Here is a 17532-nt window from a genome sequence, read left to right on the forward strand (position 1 = left end):
GCTCAGACACAAAGAAGGGACGGCACTGCAGGTACAAACTGGTTTAGTGGGGTGTCACTGTACAGAGGGGCAGGGACAGCGCTCCATTTCCGCAGGGCCAGGCTGGAACTGGATCCCGGAGTTCCAGTGCCAGTCCCTGGGTTCCCAGCAGCAAAGGGAATTCACTCCTCACTCGATGTCCACCAGCTCCACTTCGAAGAAGAGCTTTGCATTCGGGGGAATTCTGGGGGAGCACATTAAGGAAGCCTAAAACATCCCAAATCCCGCAGTTCCCACGTCCCTCCCTGGGCAGTCACAGCTGCTCTCCTGCCTCTCCTGTATCCAGGTGATGTCACTGACCTTGGGACATCCTGGATCCAGCACTGGGCCCAGCACGAGCTGTCAGGGACATGCAGGGCCAGTTCCATGGATACACCTCCATTAACACATCCTGCTCCTCATTCCCTAAGCCTGGTCCCCAGGTCTGGGAGTTGCAGGAGTGGTTACTCTGTCCTGCTGTGCTGCAGGGAGGAACAATGTCCAGGCAGCCCTTGGGATTACAGCATTCCAGCACCACAGAACAATCCCTTCCTCCCAAAGCACTGGAAAAAGAAATGACTGTGTAAAACACTGCAGGATCCCACCTCCATCCCATACTCCAGTGGTATCCCAGAACCAAATTTAACTGCTGTTACCCTACTGGTAACTCCTCCTGCTTCCCTACTCCACTGGTTTGTATCCCTGTCAGTAATAACCATTTGGAAGCAGCTGGACTGAAAATGCAGGTGGAAAACAGCGGCAAGTTCTCCCTGCACAGGGTTTACTTCCAAACAAAAGGACAATCCCACCCACTCTCCAAGTGCACTGAATTTCCTCAGAGTGGGAATATTCTGAGCCTGCTGTAACGAGTGACCCCCCCATTACATCCCTGTCCCAGCACTTCCCCTCACCCAGCATTCCCAGGTTTCTGTACAAGGATACTTGGCATCAGGCTGCCCCTTCTTGCCGTAGGCCCACTCGGGCTCGATTTCCAGCTGGGCCTTCTCTCCTTTGCTCATGGTCAGCAGGGCTTCATCCCACTGCAAGGACAGCACAGCAGGGTGTCACAACAGCTGCATTCCCAGCCTCTCCACCTGCTCCTAGGGATTCCCACCAGTCCCACACCTCCACTGTCCCAGGCTGCTCCAAGCCCCGTCCAACCTGGCCTCGGGCAGTGCCAGGGATGGGGCAGCCCAGCGCCCCTGGCAGCCTGGATCAGTGGATCCATGTGTGTCCAAGGCTGGCCCAAACCCGGATTCACTCAGTGCCTGTCCCTGCCCAGAGTCCCCACCAGCGGCTCCTGCAGCACCAGATCCCAGGGAGACACAGATAAAGCTGGGCAGCTGCAGCTCCTGCAGTGCTGGACTCGGGCCAGGGGCACGGCCCCTTCCCAGTGCCAGTCCCAGCCCTCAGGGAGGGGGTCAGGCTCTGCTCCCAGGGAACAGGGACAGGAGGAGAGGAACCCCACAGCCTCAGAGCAGGAGAGTGACAGGAGCAGGAGGCTGGGCCTGCCCTCAGGAACACGGCTCTGTTTTCCACCCGCTGCTCTCCAGGGCAATGACACGGGATAATGGTACCTCCTGCCCATGTAAGCCCTCGTAATCTGCATTTTTACCTCTGAGGAACAGAACAGCAGCTCAAAAGCTGAACCCCGGTCATAAATGACAGGGAAGGGAACTCCTTTGGAATTCTGAGGGAGCTGTCAATGCTGTACTTACGCCTCGGATCACTTTTCCTACGCCAACCTTGAAACTCAAGGGCTTGGCTGCTTTTTTCTTCTTTGAGCCTGGAAGAGAGTTTGGTGTTGCTTTGCTTTAGCATCACTGCAGCACACACCACACTGCTGGCTACAATTACCAGCATATAAATATATATGCTAAGTAAATATTTTCTTATAATTTTATTACAATATTATTTTAATATTCAGTGCTGTGCACCAAAGCCATCATTCACTGGTCAAGCTCCACCGAGAGCTAAAGCTGATGAGCATCTTTCAAGCCCCAAAGACTCATTTCTGAATTCATAAAGTTGACAGAACAAGTCACAAACACATTAAGGGACCACAAGAAGTCAACAGGGAACATACAACAAGTACAAGGAGTCCCAGACAGCATTCCACTGACTCTGGAATACTGTTCCTTTGAGTGTGGGACACACTCTGGAAAAGCCTTTCTAGTATTGCAAGATTTCATACCCCTAAATCCTCTGATCTGTCACAAAAACACCATAGTACTCAAATCCCTCTCATTCCAGTGCCTCCATGTTTAAGGATTTATTAGAGAAGGACACTGCTGGTGCTCGAGTTCCATAGGAGAGGGAAGCTCCATCTCTCACCCTCAAGTATTTTCAGCCCTGGTTAACTCCCTGCATTTCACATTCCCAGGCCTGGAGAATGCCAGAAGGGAGGGCTGGCAGGATGCAGCAGTGTGACTTGACACCAGCCAGTCCTAAAATACTGCCCTGCCTTACCTCATGGAAAATCAGGACCCGGGAGGGGGCTCAGGGACATCCCGGCAGCTCAACAACAAAGTGGTTTGTCAGGAATCCCACAGGGACACTTCCCGAGGCAAACACTGCCCAAATCTGCTTAAGGAGCCCAGCTAATGCAGTCTACGAGTGTCTGCAGCAAACCCCAAACAGTTCCTCTGTATCCATCTATGCATGACCTTACTTGATTGAATATTGGTATCGAAGACTGTCCCGTCCTGCAGCTTTCCCGTGTACCAGCAATGCACAGTGTCTCCTTTCTTCGGGAAGTTGGTTTTGTCGCCCTTCTTTAAAATGGATTTTGTATACTTTGGTGGCCCCTGAGGTTGTAAAAATAAGAGTTAGGACTGGTGGGTTAAATAGCTTCATATCAATTACATTTTAGATGGAATAAGCGCTTAGTTTAAGGCATCAAAGACCTGCAAAGGGTGTGTTCATGTGTTACTGCAGGGCTGGGATGTACGGGGAAAATGCAGCAGATGAAGGTTAAGGCAGGGTGCAAACACCAGAGTTCTTGCTGTAACCGTGATTTTGGAGAACCCTGGGTTGGAAGGGACCCACAAGGATCATCCAGTCCAACCCCTGGACACCCCAAGAGTCACACCCTGTGCCTGAGAGGATCATCCAAACCCTCCTGGAGCTCTGGCAGCCTTGGGGCCGTGCCCACTGCCCTGGGGAGCCCGTTCAGTGCCCAACCACCCTCTGGGGGAAGAACTTTTCCTTGATACCCAACCTAACCCTCAACCGGAGATAGGGGACGCGGTTAATTTGGTTTCCCACACGGCAAGCACGAGGTGGGAGTGTCGCACAAACCTCCTCCACAGCCTCCTCAGCCTTCACCGCCTTCCCCTTGGCCTCCTCCGCCTTGGCCGGCTTCGCCTTCTCCGCCGCCTTCTCCGCGCCGTCCGTGCCCTTGAACCGCTGAGGGGGAGCACGAAGAGCCACATCCATCAACCATCAAACCCCACAGGACCCGCGCCCCATCTCTATTCCCACCTCCTCGCCCCCTCACCTGCGTGTGGAAAAGCTGCGTGTAAGCCGCGATGAGCTGCTCCTTATTCGCCGTCTTGGCCACGTTCTTCACCTGCCCCAGCAGCTTGTGCTCCGCCAGGAACTGCCGGGGACACAACGCGTGCGAGCCGTGAAACACACCCCCCTCTACCTCTATAAACACACGTGTTCGCGCTCCAAACCGCTAATTTCCCCACAAACTCACCGCCTGCGCCGCGTGCTCCTGCAGGAATTTGATGATCTCCTTCTTGGCCAGCGCCTCGCTCCGCAGCTCCTCGGCGCTCCAGGGCTGCGCGGGACCGGCGGCCGCCGCCATTTTGCCCACCCCGCCTCCTACTCCTTCTACTCCTCCTCCTCCTCCGAAGAGGAGGGATGGGAAACCGTCCGGGGAGGGGAAGGGAGGGAGGCGAGGAGGGGGAAGGCCAGGAAAACGCCCGGGGAGAAGGGGAGGGCCGGGAGGCGCATCCCGACCCTCCCCTTGGCCCGCGGGCGGAGGAGGCTCCTGAGGGAGGGACAAAATGGCGCCGCCTCAGGGCTGGGGGGAAACGCCCTGAGGGAGAAGAGAGGCGGGAGGAGCAGCGGGCTTTACCTCAGGCCGCCCGAGGGGGAAAGGGCGGGCCAGGAACCCTCCGAGGGAGAAGGGGAGGGCCGGGAGGCGGCCAAGCCGCCTCCCGTCCCTCCCCTTCACCCTCGGCGGCGTTTTCAAGCGGCGGCGCTGAAGGAGCGACAAAATGGCGGCCCCTGAGGGAGGAGGATGAGCGGCGGGCGGCAGCGCACTTTGCCTCAGATCTGGCGGGCGCCCCAGGGCAGAACCGAAGGAGAGGGCGCGGGCGACGACAGCGACGATGACCTACTGCTGGCAGCCGCCGCCGCGGCGGACCCCGTCCCCGTGGAGGGCTTCAGCGAGGCGGCGGGGTCCATCTGGATCTACCCCACCAACCTGCCGGTGCGGCCGTACCAGGAGCGCATGGCGGGCGCCGCGCTGCTGGCCAACACCCTGGTGTGCCTGCCCACGGGGCTGGGCAAGACCTTCGTGGCCGCCGTGGTCATGTATAACTTCTACCGCTGGTTCCCCTCCGGCAAGGTGCTGTTCCTCGCCCCGACCAAGCCGCTGGTGGCTCAGCAGATGGAGGCGTGCGCCCGGGTCATGGGCATCCCCTCACGGGACATGGCGGAGATGACAGGTACGGGCTGCGGCGGCATCCAGGAGGGATTGAAGGGCAGAGTGTGAAGAGAGGGAATAAAAAGAGGTGGTTGGAAATAAAGAGGGCTAAGCGTTGGTTCTGGCGGTAGTTAAAGCCCCGGGTCACCTGGGTAAAAGGGTGGTGGAGCGCTGCGGCGCAGCCCTGTGGGTCGCAGCCTGGCGGGTGTTCACACACAATGTGCTCTACGTGAAGCTTAAGCTAAAGAATAATAGCTCTTTTTCCTTTTTTTCCTTTTTTTTTTTTTTGTTTTTCCCTCCCCTTTCCCCCTCCCTTTTTTCCTTTCCTACCCCCGTTTTCTTTCCCCTCCCCTTTCCACGTTCCCCTCTCCCCTCCCTCTTTCCGCATTTTTCCTTTTTGCCCCTTTTTATAAAGTTTTTACAGACAGCCCTCTCCTCCCAGCTACAGCTCGCTGCACCTATAGCCTTAATGACCGAATCCATGAGCTGTTTTTAGGCACAAACGTTTCCCAGAGATGTCGTAGATGAGGTTTAGAGCTGTGGGGCATCTTGAGCTTCCCAGCCTTGATTTCCGTGGTTCTGGATTTAGTGTTTTAATGCAAGAAACTCTTCCTCGTTGTTGTGTTCAGTGAGGGTGGGCAGGCCCTGGCACAGGTTGCCCAGAGAAGCTGTGGCTGCCCCTGGATCCCTGGGAGTGTCCAAGGCCAGGTTGGAGCAACCTGGGCTGGTGGAAGGTGTCCCTGCCCATGGCAGGGGTGGCACTGGATGAGCTTTGAGGTCCCTCCCAACCCAACCCATCCTGGGATTCCCTGTGTCTGCCAGCCCTGCTGGCTTCTGCTGTCACTCTCAGGTCATGGGCTGTGCTTTGCTCTCAGCAGAACAGCTCCCTGATGTCATTTCCTTTATTTCCAGGAGGAACCCAAGCTCTGGGCCGCCGGGAACTGTGGAATACCAAGAGAGTGCTTTTCCTTACCCCTCAGATAATGGTCAATGACCTGTCTCGGGGCACCTGTCCCGCTGTGGACATTAAATGTTTGGTTATTGATGAAGCCCACAAAGCCCTGGGGAATCATGCCTACTGCCAGGTAATGCTGGAGTCCCCCCTTTTTCTCTCCTAGTGACAAAAACACTCCCCCAAATCACTCCATAAAGTGTCACTGTTACTGCTGCGGGGAGGTTGTTCTTGAGGTCCTTAACTTTGAAAGAGATCAAACACTCCTGTACATTGTCAGGTTTTAAGTAATACCTGTAAGGAATTTTTTTCATGTCTGAATTGTTATTTCTGTTTCAAAATATCTTTTTGACTGAGGCAATTAAAAAGAAATAAAAGCTTTATTTGTAAGGTTCTTTAACTGAGTAAAATCAGTTCAAGTTTTGTTTTTAAAACTGAGGTTTGTGTTGATCAACAAAGACTTTGTGTTATCGTGGGTTAATCTCAGCAATGGGTGATCTCAAAAGTAAATTTTATATACTGGAGAAATTGACTGGATTATGTGTATTAATACATGTCGAGTTCAGATTTCATAGGACTTATTATCCATGATTCACTTTTTTTTAGAGTTGTTCTTCAGGCTTCTTGGCAGCTCTCCTGAGTTAGTGTGCTGTTAATCTTTCTGTGAAATCAAGTGAGAAATCACTTCATAATTTACCAAGGTTGTTCTTGGTACACTTCCAGGATGTCCCATCCCTGGAAGTGCTCCAGTCCAGGTTGGACGGGGCTTGGAGCACCCTGGGCTGGTGGAAGGTGTCCCTGCCCATGGCAGGGGGTGCAATGGGGTGATCTTTAATGTCCCTTCCAACCCAAACCATACTGTGATTCTATGATTGAATATTTTCAGAGTGTTTTGTTAAGCCTTTCCTTCTTAGTGGGTATTTTCCTTGGTATAGTTTGTGTAAGGAAATAATCTCCTTTGAAGGTATTAACAGAAACTTCCCTTTGGTAGGTTGTGAGGGAACTGAGCAAATACACCAGCCAGTTTCGGATCCTGGCCCTGAGTGCCACCCCAGGCAGTGACACAAAGGTGAGCCAGCTCCACTTGTGTGGTTCAGATGATCAAACTGCAGTAGTAACTGTGTTTAATACCAGTTTGGACACTGTGCAAGGTATAGGGATGTTAAAGTTCCACATCAAAACTGAATATGTTTGTGGTCTTGGCTCTTTCCTTAAGGTCTCTAAGTGGAGGGCTCTTGTTTTCCCTCATGGGCAGTGGGTACCTTTCCTTACAAATGTATTCAAGCCCTGCTAAACTGTGAAATAGTAATGTTTGTCTTGCCTCTCTGCCAGGCTGTGCAGCAGGTTATCTCCAACTTACTGATCGCTCGGATAGAGGTGTGTGCTGAGGATTCCCCGGAAATCCAGCCTTATTCTCACGAGAGACTAGTGGAAAAAATTGTAGTTCCACTTGGGGAAGAGCTGGCAGGAATTCAGAACACTTACATCCAGGTGAGTTTGTTTTCTCTTTGCTGGTCAAGGCCAGTGACAGAAAATACATGAATATCTCTGCCTAGGCTTGCAGTAGTTAATAAAAACAACACCTTCCTATGCAATTCAGTTTGAGCATAAGGCAAAATAAAAACTCCATGGTTTCAACTCCACCTGTGACCTTGCAGCAACTCAAATAGTTCAGGTGAAAAACTGAGAATGAAATTAGTTTCCTCATCCTTTTTCAGGAGTCTCTGCAGAACTGACATCGGACTTAAGCTGAGGGTTTCTGCATTTGGCTGAATTTAGTAGTATTAAAGTATTCAGATGTTGGGAATGCCTTATGAAATCTGTATGTGGATTTTCTGAAACATTTTCTCTGCTGGAGAGTATTCTTTAGGGCTTTAAGTCATCTGTAAGTGTAATTACTTCCCTTGATTATTTTTGATCTTGTTTGTTTGTTTGGGGTGGGTTGTTGGGTTTTTTTGGGTTTGTTTTTTGTTTGTTTATTTTGTTTTGTTTGATTATTCTGAGAGCTTTACCCTTTTTCTTTTTTTCCTTCTTTTTTTTATTTTTTTTTAACCAATCTGTAATGTTCAAATATAGAAGAGATTTTCAGGCAAATGGTATTACATAAGATACAGCTCTGAAAAGTTCAAAATGTATACTCTGTGTTTGGTAAGAGGCATCAAAACCCTAGGATTAATTTAGTATGAGGCTGTTGGCCTCAGAGAGTGGTTTTGCTTAAACTTTAATGATTTTGGTGTAGTTATGTGGAGACCACTGGAAGGCAAACTTGTAAGTGCATCAGCTGTTTTCAAACCAGTGACCTGAGAGCTGTTTAAATGAGGAAGTTCCACTCATAAGCTCTAAAGAGAAACTTTAAGGATAGTTTTACATCACTGCAGGTGCCTCTGAGTGCTCTGGGGAGTGCAGGGATTTATTTTGAGGTGCTTCACTTGAGATCTGTTTGGCTGCACAAACCTTGCCCTGTGGCTTCAGTGGTTACTGTTTCCTTGCTTTGATCCGGTATTTGCATTTGAATTGCTACTGATTTTCTTAGAAAATACAATTTGTAGCAAGGCAGAGGGTGTGAAAGGGTGGTTTGTATTGTCTGGACAAGCCAAGCCTTAGTCTTGGAGGCCTCAGCACTTCGGGAAGTGGCTCCTGGACCTCAAAGTGACCATTTCTAATCTGGGCCTTAGGTGGCCTTGGTAAAACCCCAGCAGCAGCTCGTGCCTCCTGCTGCTCCCACCCAAAGGAACCTGTGTGTCTGCTCCAAGAGTGAGAGCCAGGGCTACTCTGCACCAGGAAATCAGAGTCTTTAATGCTGGCAAACAGGGCAGTAAACAAGACGGCATTTCAGGGGAAAGGAGGGACAGTGTCGAACAGCACAGCAAACCAATGCCAGAGAAACTCTGTTCATGTGTGTTTACATACAATAAGCAAGGCCCTGAGTATCACAATAGCTGGAATAAACATTTCAGGCACTAATGCTTGTTTGGAAAATACACAGTATGCAGGACAACACTCATCTGTTAAGGCTACATCATTTAATCTTCCAAAAATGAGGGTGAATGCTGTTTTATTACCTCCTTTGAAGAGTGGAAATCTAATAGCTTCAAATTAAAAATAAAAATCTGTGAGTGGCTTCCAAAGGAAGAGCCACGGATGGATAATAAAATACCTGTTCCCAGGTGATCACCCTTGACGTGATGTTTGGAAATTTGAGTCACAGTAATTAATGTTTGCTTGGCATTCACTGCTGTAACAACTCCATAAGCCTTGTTTTGTGCCAGTTAAAAGCTGGAGTTCTTGGTCCCTGTGCTCGTGAGGGCCGGTTACAGCCCTGTTGCACGTTCCACAGCCATAGAGTGTATCTTCAAACGGCAGGTTGAGTAGTTTTGTCAGCAGCAGAAGCCCTAACACAGTCAAAATAAATAAATACTACTGGCAGAAACACCAGGGAACGCTTGGCTGCGATGGGGGATCAGCACACAGGTCAGCTGCTCGTGTCTCAGGGACAGGGATGTGTCCAGGACGAGCAGCTGAGTCACAGCAGGGCTGGGGCTGCCTGTGGGAAGGGACAGCAGACACAGCACAAAAGTGCTTTTTGCAGCAGAGGGTTAAAATGTAAACTATGTACAAACTGGTGCTGTATGGTGGGAGGATTTCACTGCTTCCAAGGACTGTTCAGCATCTGCTGTGCCAAAGCGTTAAGATAATTTGTCTAACTGGCAAAAGCAGTCAGATTGCAGAAATCTCTTTAATTTGGCATCAAATCTTGCCAAAGGGGAAAATTATTTGTATTTGCTCTTTTAAAAATCTTGGGGATGGGGAGGTGGGAAGGGTTGAGGGCAAGACCTTCCTCCCTGGGCCTTCTATTCAACTGAATTTTTAAAAGCTTTTTATTGTTTTTTGTTAACTAAGAGCTTTTAGTGTAATACTGGCTGGCATTTTTTAATTTTCCATTTCCCAGGCTGAGATCCTTCATTGCATTTTTGTTGATTTGGGTTTTTTTTTTTCCTTCCTACGAGGACTGTTGGTTTGATTGTGTTAAAACTAAGGCTTTTCTCTCTCTTTTTATTTTCTTTTTCCATTTTCCCCTCTCCTTGCTGTGTCCCAAGGATCTCTGTGCCCAGCAAGCACCAGAGGAACCTTGGTCCCACTTAAGCCAGGGCCACTGCACTCTGATCCTGCTGCTCAGGGAGAGGCTTTGGGTTAAGCTTAAAGCCAGTGGCACCAGGAGGCTTCAGGTTCTTCCAGAAGTACTCCATAAATCCATGCCTGGAGTTTTTTCACTCTGCTGGGAGTTAGCAGCACTGGCTCTGGTTGCTGGTCTGTAGGTTGTGATTAAAGAGCACAGAAGCTCTGTTTAAACCCTAAATCCTGCAATCAATAAATAATGCTGGTGATGTACTCCGTAAATTTTATATAAAAAGACACTTCTATTAAGCATAAACTCTACCATCACATCAGTAGGGGGAGACATTCAGGAGGGATTTTTTGAGAGCAAAACTGTTTGCTAACCCACTTCTAAAGTGCAGTAGGTGCTCTTGGACTGTGTGAAACAGTGGGAATGCTGCTCTCAGCCCTTCTGCCAGGCAGGCAGCTGTCTGTCTGTAGGATTATCCTATGGGTGAAGGGCAAAAGAAACCAGAAACTGGGAATCAGGAAGAGAAAATTCTCACAGTGAGGATGGTCAAACTGCAACAGGGCCCAGAGGGGCTGTGGGCTCCTCATCCCTGGAGCTGCTCGAACTCCAGCTGTGGGAGACCCAGAGCAGCCAGCTCTGCCTGGCCCTCCTCTCTGCAGAGGTGACAGCCAGAGGTCACTTCTGGCTGGGATTTTTAATGTGATATTTGTGTCATTTATTACATTAATGGTGTGGCAAAAGGACTGAGCAAATTAATTACTTCACTGCAGTGTTTTGACATCCAGCAAAGTGGTGAGAAAAGTGCTGAGAAAACTGGAGTCAAAAATAACCAGCAGCTATTTAGGAATGCCAAAGACAGTCACAGTATTCCTGGGAGTGCGGGATTAAGGTTACCTGTAACTTTTGCCATCAAAACCTCAATGAGCATTAGGACTGTGGTGCCTTTTTGGTCTCTTCTCCAGTCTTAAGGTCCTTTGGTTGGGTGCTTTGTGAGGTAAGCATTAGGAATCTGTGTCATGGATGAGGACATCCGGAGCAGTCGGCATTGGCCTGCTCTGACTCCTTGGGTCAATCCCAGGGGGCTAAATCGGGTAGTTCTCTTCAGGAACTATGACCTGGACATTCTTTTTCTGCATGTTGAGGTGGGTTTGGTGTGTTCCCACTGAAAGCCCCAGTGGGGTCTTGGTGCAGCACCAGGTGCCCAGAGCAGGAGCTCCAAGGTCTCCCCAGGGACCATCCCAAGCCACAAGCAGTCTAGGGATGCCAGTAAGTGGCTGAGGGGAGAGGTCTCTGCCTGCCTTATCTTGTAAACAGAAGATAAGGTGAACTAACTTATAAAGTGCTAAAACTCTCATTGAAATCATGTAGAGACTGTCCAGGTTGACACAGGGGACTGTGCTTGGGGTGGCTTGGGTGTGGTGGCTGAGCTGGGGGATTGCCTCCCTAGAGGGGCTCCGAGCCCCGGTGCTGACCTGGGGCTGTGCAGGCAGTGTGGGCCTGGGGCTGAGCAGGGCTGGGCAGGCAGCAACCAGCAGATCTGGTTCCTCAGGGCCGCTGCAGGAACCAGATCTCGTTGTGGCGGTTGGCGGCGGCAGGGTTGGTGTAGCCGGCGATGATGAAGGTGTCCTGCAGGCACAGCTCGGGGCTCTCCAGGATGGCTGCCAGCACGCTGATCTCTCTCATGATCGAGTCTTCGTTGGTGATGCCCCTGAAGCTCCTGCAACAATCGGCTCCACGTCAGGTTCTTTTTAACATCCAGTTTTTTGGAGCCTTTTACATGCTTTGGTTGTGCTTCCCCAGTGATACTGTGACAGATCTTAGCTTTGTCCCTGCCATGTTGGGTGCTTTGCTCCCAGCTACACAGAATACCCTGATGCTGTCTTATACACATTTGCAGATGCATCAGTATACCAATTAATTCATAGGGTCGTGGAATGGACCCACAAGGATCACCCAGTCCAACCCCTGGCCCTGCAGACACCCCAGCAATCCCCCCCATCCCTCAGAGCGTTGTCCAAACCCTCCTGCAGCTCTGGCAGCCTTGGGGCCGTGCCCACTGCCCTGGGGAGCCTGTTCAGTGCCAACCTCCCTCTGGGGGAAGAGCCTTTGTCTCACAGAAATGGGGAACCATTATTTCCAGGCAGTTTTTACAAGTTTTGCCTTTGTTACCGTTTATAACTGGGTTTAAAAGATGTGGCCTGCCCCGAGTTGAGAGGTGCACGTTCTCCCTGGTGCCCCAGAGCAGCGCTGAGCCGTGTCTGACCTGCTGTAGACGATGGTGGAGGGCCACTCCTCGATGATGATGTCCGAGTCGAAGGGGTGTGGTGGCTCGTCCTGCAGCACCTCGGGCAGGTAGTAGGCGACAGTCACCGACTGCGTCATCGCCGACTGGGACTCGTTGGTGTGCACGATGGTCACGATGGGGATGGTGATCCCCAGGTACAGCCCTGGGGGACACAGGGTGTGCAGGAAACACAGAGGGAGGTTTACATGCTGTGCTGGACTGCTGAACTCAGACCGAGTCCTGTAAACCCCACAGAGGTACTAACAGGATGCTTTAGGCAGTGGGGCTGTGTATTCCAGGTTGGAAGCAGCACAGGCTGCCCAGAGAAGCTGTGGCTGCCCCTGGATCCCTGGAAGTGTCCAAGGCCAGGTTGGATGGGGCTTGGAGCACCCTGGGCTGGTGGAAGGTGTCCCTGCCCATGGCAGGGGGTGGCACTGGATGGGCTTTGAGGTCTCTTTCAGGATTTCTATGATTGTTCTGGAAGGGCTAGAGCCAGTGTGGTGGATTTGAGAAAGCTAATAAAAGCATCTCCCCAGTTAGCAAACTGAGGGCATAAATATAGTCGTATAACTCCAGTGCAGAGTTGTGGTGCCCATTACCTGAGGAGTTCTGCTCACAGATGTACCTCATGAGCTTCATGAAGCCCAGGCAGATGCTCTGCTCGTACTGTTTCTCCTTCATTTTTATGCAGGCCCACTTGGCCTTCCCATACTGCCTTTTCTCATAGAGCAGATCTCCCAGCTGCAATCACAAAGGGAAGGATTTAGGATTTCAATATCAGCAGCTGAAACCCCCCACAAATACATGTTTAGCACCGGAACAATTGCATCTTTTTCAACTGTCAGGGATGTGATCTTGAAGGGAACATGAGTTTCAATCCTTCCTCAGTATATCAACATACATTAATCCTTTATTCAATACAAACTCAGGAACGAATGTGCTGCTGACCTCAGAGCACAACTTATTTCAGCAGATTTCCGGGTAGCTCTCCTTTAAAATAAGGAACTGACATTTCTTGGGACTGTATTAACCATTTATTTGCAATTAACACTGAACAACCTTATTTTTTAGCTGCAGTTGTTCCAGTAGTACTGAGAATTTGCTTTTAATTACAACAGGAACAGTCAGGAGTCCCAAACTGTTCAGATGAAACATGTTCCAATTATGATATTTATAAATGTGACTTATTGTTTAAAAGAAATGTTACAAAAAGTCTTCAGAGATGGTTAGTAAAGGTTTTCTGGGTTTGTTGATTTAAGGTTAGACCCTTGTTTGCACATTTCCTGAGCCAGAAGCAATTTGCTCCCATCCTTTTCAGATTTGTATTAGAGGATGAGACGGGTTTGCAAATTGCTGCTTTGTTTGGTAACCATCTGTGATACAAAAGAACTTTGGTTTGAAATTCAGGTATTAATCTCTTTCAAGCACTCTTTGCTAAGGTTTTATTAACATGACTGTGTAAATAAGCAAATTTAAAAGAACCAATTTAAATGGAGAAGAGGGGGGGGTTTATTTCAAATATCAAAATATGGGAAATTTTTGTTAAATCAGTTCTAAAATGTCACAAAGGCTGTAATTCTTGTCTTTCTTACGAGTTTCCTGAGAGCGTTTACTTTACAAAAAACAAAACTCACTTGTTAAAGGGGTGAGCTGTTCAAAGTGAAAGGAGTTAAAGAGAACACTTGGGGTGTTAAAAATCCTAACGGGTTGAAAGGATTTGCTAAGGAGCCCCATTTCTGGCAATCCTAACTGGTTGGAAGGATTTGCTAAGGAGCCCTGTTTCTGGAAGTGAAGTGTGAAAGCCCAGCCCGGTGCTCCCAGCCCAGCAGGGAGGGGCAGCAGTACCTTCTCCTTGCGCTGGATCAGGGTGAAGGGGATGGTCTGTCGCTCCTGGGGGTTGTTGTTCCTGGTCAGCTGCTGGATTGGCTCTGCCATGTCTGCAACACAAGGACACAGATCCCACTTCAGACTTAGAGATGCAAAAATTAGACTGAATTGTGTTGATTCCTGCTCTTAGTTAAGCTTTGGGGACCTTGGAGCCAGTTTAGTTTGTTCTTCTCTTAGGAAAGGTTCCCTGGCTGCTGCCTCTGTACCCTTAGGAAAAGGTTTCCCTCTCCCACTCCTCAGGTTTGCAATTCCCAAATTTTCTGGGCCAGTTTTCTGGCTCTGTGCAGCTGACATTCCCAGTTCTGGTGACTCTCCTGGTGCTGGAGTCCTGTGGATCCACACGAGGTAAATTGGCTTGGCTGCTCCTGGTCACCGGCTCAAGGGAATACTGCTGTGGAAACTCATGCCCAAAAGCTGTTTCATTTTAATATTTTACTTTAGAGTTCGATATTTCTGAATTTAGTTTTTGAATCTATTTATATCTCTATTTGTAGATAAAAGTTAAACATTCATAGTTCTTAAAAGCAGTAAAATACATCTGATACCTCTCTGTTTCAGTGCATTATTAGCCAGGACATATGTTGAGTGCAAGGCCTGTGTTGTTGCTGTTTCCAACCCAGCTCCAATGGATAAAAGGAGCAAATAAATGATACTTTCCCAAATGAAACTGGCATTTTCTAGAACTTCTGTGCCCCCCCAGTTCTGCTGTTTCAGTGTGGTTGGATTAGGTGTGTTTGTAACTGTGGTTGCCCTGACGTCAATTCTGGCTGAAGTTCCTAAATCAACTCTGCTTTACTCTGCTTTAGGAGTTGATCCCTGACAGCCAGGCTTGGAAGCTGTGGATGTAAGGTTAGCCTAAGGTATGGGAAGCTTCTCTTCCAGAGGAGTTGGTCCCTTGCTTTCCAAAGCTGAAGTGATCAAGGCATTTGTGTGCTCTGAGAGAGGATTAGACAGTGAGTTCTATGTGCTTTGAAAGCCTGGGTGTGAATTCTGCCCTGCTCCCTCATGGTGTGTGTTGGACACGCAGCAAAAGGACACATTTCAGCTGCAAGGGCTCTCTTCCTGGGTGTTTTAAGTGCCTCAGGATGTTAAGTGGAAAAGGCAGGATGATGGGGGAAGACAGCATTATCCATGTTCCAGGGAAGAGGAGAATTAAGATGCAGGAGAATTAACTTGGCCAAGGTCACTTGGTAAATCTGTAGCTGAGCAGGGAATCAAACCTCCATGTCCTGGCAGCCAGTGCAGGGCTTTAGCTGTAAGACTAGTTAGAACAGTAAAGATCCCTAAACAAAGGGAAGGGAAAAAATAAAGATGAGGAAGCTACATTAGGGATAATTTGAAACTTTTTTTTTTTTAAATATGTAATTGAGAATCATTGAAAATGTAACTAATTACTGACATATAAAATTGATCTCTTTGGAGGCTGAGGGAAAAGCAAAAGTAGATTAGCCTTCAGCACTTAATTTTCCAAGAACTAGGAAACATTTTAGGACTGAAGAAAAGTCTATTTTTCAGTCATTTTATTGATAAATGGGGGGATTGTATTTTTTCCTTCCGTATTAATACACAGGATAGGGATTGCAATGAATTCAAGTCCTTTTGGGAGTTCTCTCCCTCAGCTGGTGCATTTGTGCCTCCTGTTGTGTGAGTGTGGAGGCTCTGCCTGCACAGGGCCTGGCTGGCAGTGGGACCAGGAAAGGTGTTTCCTGACCTCAGGGCTTCAGTGACCCCAAGGACCATCCAGTCCAACCCCAGTCCTGCCCAGGACACCCCAGCAATCCCACTCTGTGCCCCAGAGGATCATCCAAGCCCTCCTGGAGCTCTGGCAGCCTTGGGGCTGTGCCCACTGCCCTGGGGAGCCTGTTCAGTGCCAACCACCCTCTGGGGGAAGAGCCTTGTCCTGAGATCCACCCTGACCCTCCCTGGCACAGCTCCAGCCCTTCCAGGGTCCTGTCCCTGCTCACAGAGCAGGGAGTGCAGAGAGGTGGCCTCTCCCAGTGCCAGGGGGATTCCTCCTCCTGGAAAGTCACCTCCACTGCCTCCACAGGGCCCTGGGCAGGACCTGAAGAAAGAGCTTCTGTTATTCTATATTGCATTTTATAACATTTGCTGAGTGTCACAGAGCAACCCTTCTTTAGCACAGGAACTGAAATGTGGTCAAATGCTACTTTTGACGTATTTCCTAGACTCTGTGTCCTTCCTGGTGGACCTCAGGAATCTCAGTGCAGGGTTTCTCTGTGTATCACACCACCAGGGAGTTTTGTGGGAAGGAATTCGGTTTTCTGCTGCTCAGAGCTGCCCTAAAGGAGCCCTTTGGCTTCCAGCCCTTGACCTGCACTCAGTGTGTTAAATAGAGATCTCTCTCCTCTCTCGACCCCTCCTGCCCTGTGGATTTGATGTGCTGATTCCAGACACAAACCCGGGGCTGCTGGAGTGTGTGTTGAAACTGTGGGATGGCACTGCTGGCACAGGGCAAGCAAAGACCCCTCTGAGGGTACTGAGAACACGGCAAGGCAGAGAATGCTGTTCAGACTCATCTTACCCTTCTTTTAGCACGTTAATTTTCAGCGTTAAACCATTACAAAGTTAAGATGAGACTTCGAGGTATGACTTGAAAAGGAGCTGGGACTCTTTGCTGCATTGGATTATAGGAAGAGTTTTTAAATAGCAGTAATTTCCTGTTGGTGGTGTCTAGAGCAGCCTGTTCAGGGTTTGCTGGTTCCCCCCGGGGATGGTGGGTTACCTGAGCAGCAGAGATGGTTCACATCTCTCTGCTGCTCTGAGCAGTTACAGTTTCTGGTTGAGCTGAGTTTGCAGTGACTCTGCTGCTTGTTTGGAGTTATCCGATTTGCTACAATCTTTCAGACTCTCCAGTCTGTCTTAAAATTGAAAATGAGCAATTTCTGACTAAGATAAGCCTGGGAGGCTCGCTGTCAAAAAAGCAAAGTTGATCCTTCTACTTGTTTACTCTTTGCAATCTTTAAATACAACCATCTTTCTTTAAAGAACTGACAGGAGCTTTTATAAACAAGAATGCTTTTGCAAGTAGCCAGTTCAATGTTTGATTAAGACTGCAAACTCGCCCTGATGCTTTTCAGAACGCACAGGTCCCCCCAGTGCTGCTGCAGCCGCCCCTCTGCGTTACGGGCCCCTCTGCACGGCCCCGTGCGAAGCTTTAGCTGCGTTGGTCCCAGAGCTGCAGACCCTTTACCGGGTGCTGTGCCCTGCCCCGCGCTGTGTCCCCGTTCCCAGCCCGATCCGCAGAGCCTGCCGTGCCGGGCTGTCCCGCACGGCGCTCCGAGCAGCCCGGCTCCCGTCCCGCTGCCCTAAGCGGCTTACGGCGCTTACCGCGGGGCACGTCCACCTGGTGCCCCCTGCCCACGCTCTGCCAGTAGCTCAGCAGGCGCTCCTGCTCCTCGTCGTCCATGCGCTCGGCCGCCTCCTCCTCCAGGGAGCTGCCGTGGCTGTGGTACGCCGAGTCGGGGCTCTCCTCCAGCCCGTCCAGCTCCTCCAGCGTGATCGCGCCGGGCCCCGCGCCGCCCATGCGGCACCCGCCCGTCTCCATGGCCGGCAGCCGGGATGGCACCGCTGCCAGCGCCCGCCGC

The 17532-nt window shown here is 50.0% G+C and overlaps 3 protein-coding genes across 29 annotated transcripts in view; 1 reads left to right on the plus strand and 2 right to left on the minus strand.

Annotated features, from left to right (window-relative positions):
- Nucleotides 1-26: 26 nt before the first annotated feature.
- On the minus strand, nucleotides 27-4059 carry FKBP3 (FKBP prolyl isomerase 3). Of its 2 annotated transcripts, none has more exons than XM_050335729.1 (7): nucleotides 3722-4039; nucleotides 3518-3619; nucleotides 3319-3426; nucleotides 2690-2825; nucleotides 1737-1804; nucleotides 961-1058; nucleotides 27-223 (listed from the first exon to the last, which is right to left on the minus strand). In XM_050335729.1, exons 1-7 carry the CDS (start codon nucleotides 3830-3832, stop codon nucleotides 169-171), a joined length of 678 nt encoding a protein of 225 aa, XP_050191686.1. In that variant the 5' UTR covers nucleotides 3833-4039; the 3' UTR covers nucleotides 27-168. The 2 variants fall into 2 exon arrangements, with proteins under 2 accessions (XP_050191686.1, XP_050191685.1); XM_050335728.1 differs by lacking the exon at nucleotides 27-223 and adding an exon at nucleotides 522-581 and having other exon boundaries at nucleotides 930-1058; nucleotides 3722-4059.
- A 106-nt stretch (nucleotides 4060-4165) lies between these two features.
- Nucleotides 4166-17532, plus strand: part of FANCM (FA complementation group M) — a 316043-nt gene continuing 302676 nt past the window's right edge. For 24 of the 26 annotated variants that reach the window (XM_050335689.1, XM_050335691.1, XM_050335686.1 and 21 more), the window contains exons 1-4: nucleotides 4166-4700; nucleotides 5591-5763; nucleotides 6622-6699; nucleotides 6963-7121. In XM_050335689.1, the coding sequence (XP_050191646.1) occupies nucleotides 4271-4700; nucleotides 5591-5763; nucleotides 6622-6699; nucleotides 6963-7121 (840 nt within the window). In that variant the 5' untranslated portion in view covers nucleotides 4166-4270. The remainder of the gene's footprint in view (nucleotides 4701-5590; nucleotides 5764-6621; nucleotides 6700-6962; nucleotides 7122-17532) is intronic. The other 2 variants (XM_050335699.1, XM_050335703.1) reach the window with 1 other exon arrangement.
- LOC126650656 (heme-binding protein 2-like) lies at nucleotides 10018-17492 on the minus strand. Its single transcript, XM_050335727.1, has 5 exons — nucleotides 17276-17492; nucleotides 13886-13977; nucleotides 12640-12781; nucleotides 12020-12203; nucleotides 10018-11473 (listed from the first exon to the last, which is right to left on the minus strand). Exons 1-5 carry the CDS (start codon nucleotides 17490-17492, stop codon nucleotides 11302-11304), a joined length of 807 nt encoding a protein of 268 aa, XP_050191684.1. The 3' UTR covers nucleotides 10018-11301.

The sequence above is a fragment of the Myiozetetes cayanensis genome, unplaced genomic scaffold (genome assembly GCF_022539395.1).
Source record: "Myiozetetes cayanensis isolate MyiCay16 unplaced genomic scaffold, myiCay2020 scf6-25, whole genome shotgun sequence".
Taxonomy (NCBI): Eukaryota; Metazoa; Chordata; class Aves; order Passeriformes; family Tyrannidae; genus Myiozetetes; species Myiozetetes cayanensis.

Excerpts from the sequence above, each read along its gene's own strand:
- LOC126650656 (XM_050335727.1), bottom strand. The coding sequence starts at position 17,492 with ATGGAGACGGGCGGGTGCCGCATGGGCGGCGCGGGGCCCGGCGCGATC. Across the intron at positions 13,978-17,275 it reads CCAGGTGGACGTGCCCCGCG|ACATGGCAGAGCCAATCCAG; the intron begins GTAAGCGCCGTA and ends CTTGTGTTGCAG. Across the intron at positions 11,474-12,019 it reads TCCACCATCGTCTACAGCAG|GAGCTTCAGGGGCATCACCA; the intron begins GTCAGACACGGC and ends CGATTGTTGCAG.
- FKBP3 (XM_050335728.1), bottom strand. The coding sequence starts at position 3,832 with ATGGCGGCGGCCGCCGGTCCCGCGCAGCCCTGGAGCGCCGAGGAGCTG. Across the intron at positions 1,805-2,689 it reads CGATACCAATATTCAATCAA|GCTCAAAGAAGAAAAAAGCA; the intron begins GTAAGGTCATGC and ends ACTCTCTTCCAG. Across the intron at positions 582-929 it reads CAGAAACCTGGGAATGCTGG|TGCTTTGGGAGGAAGGGATT; the intron begins GTGAGGGGAAGT and ends TTCTTTTTCCAG.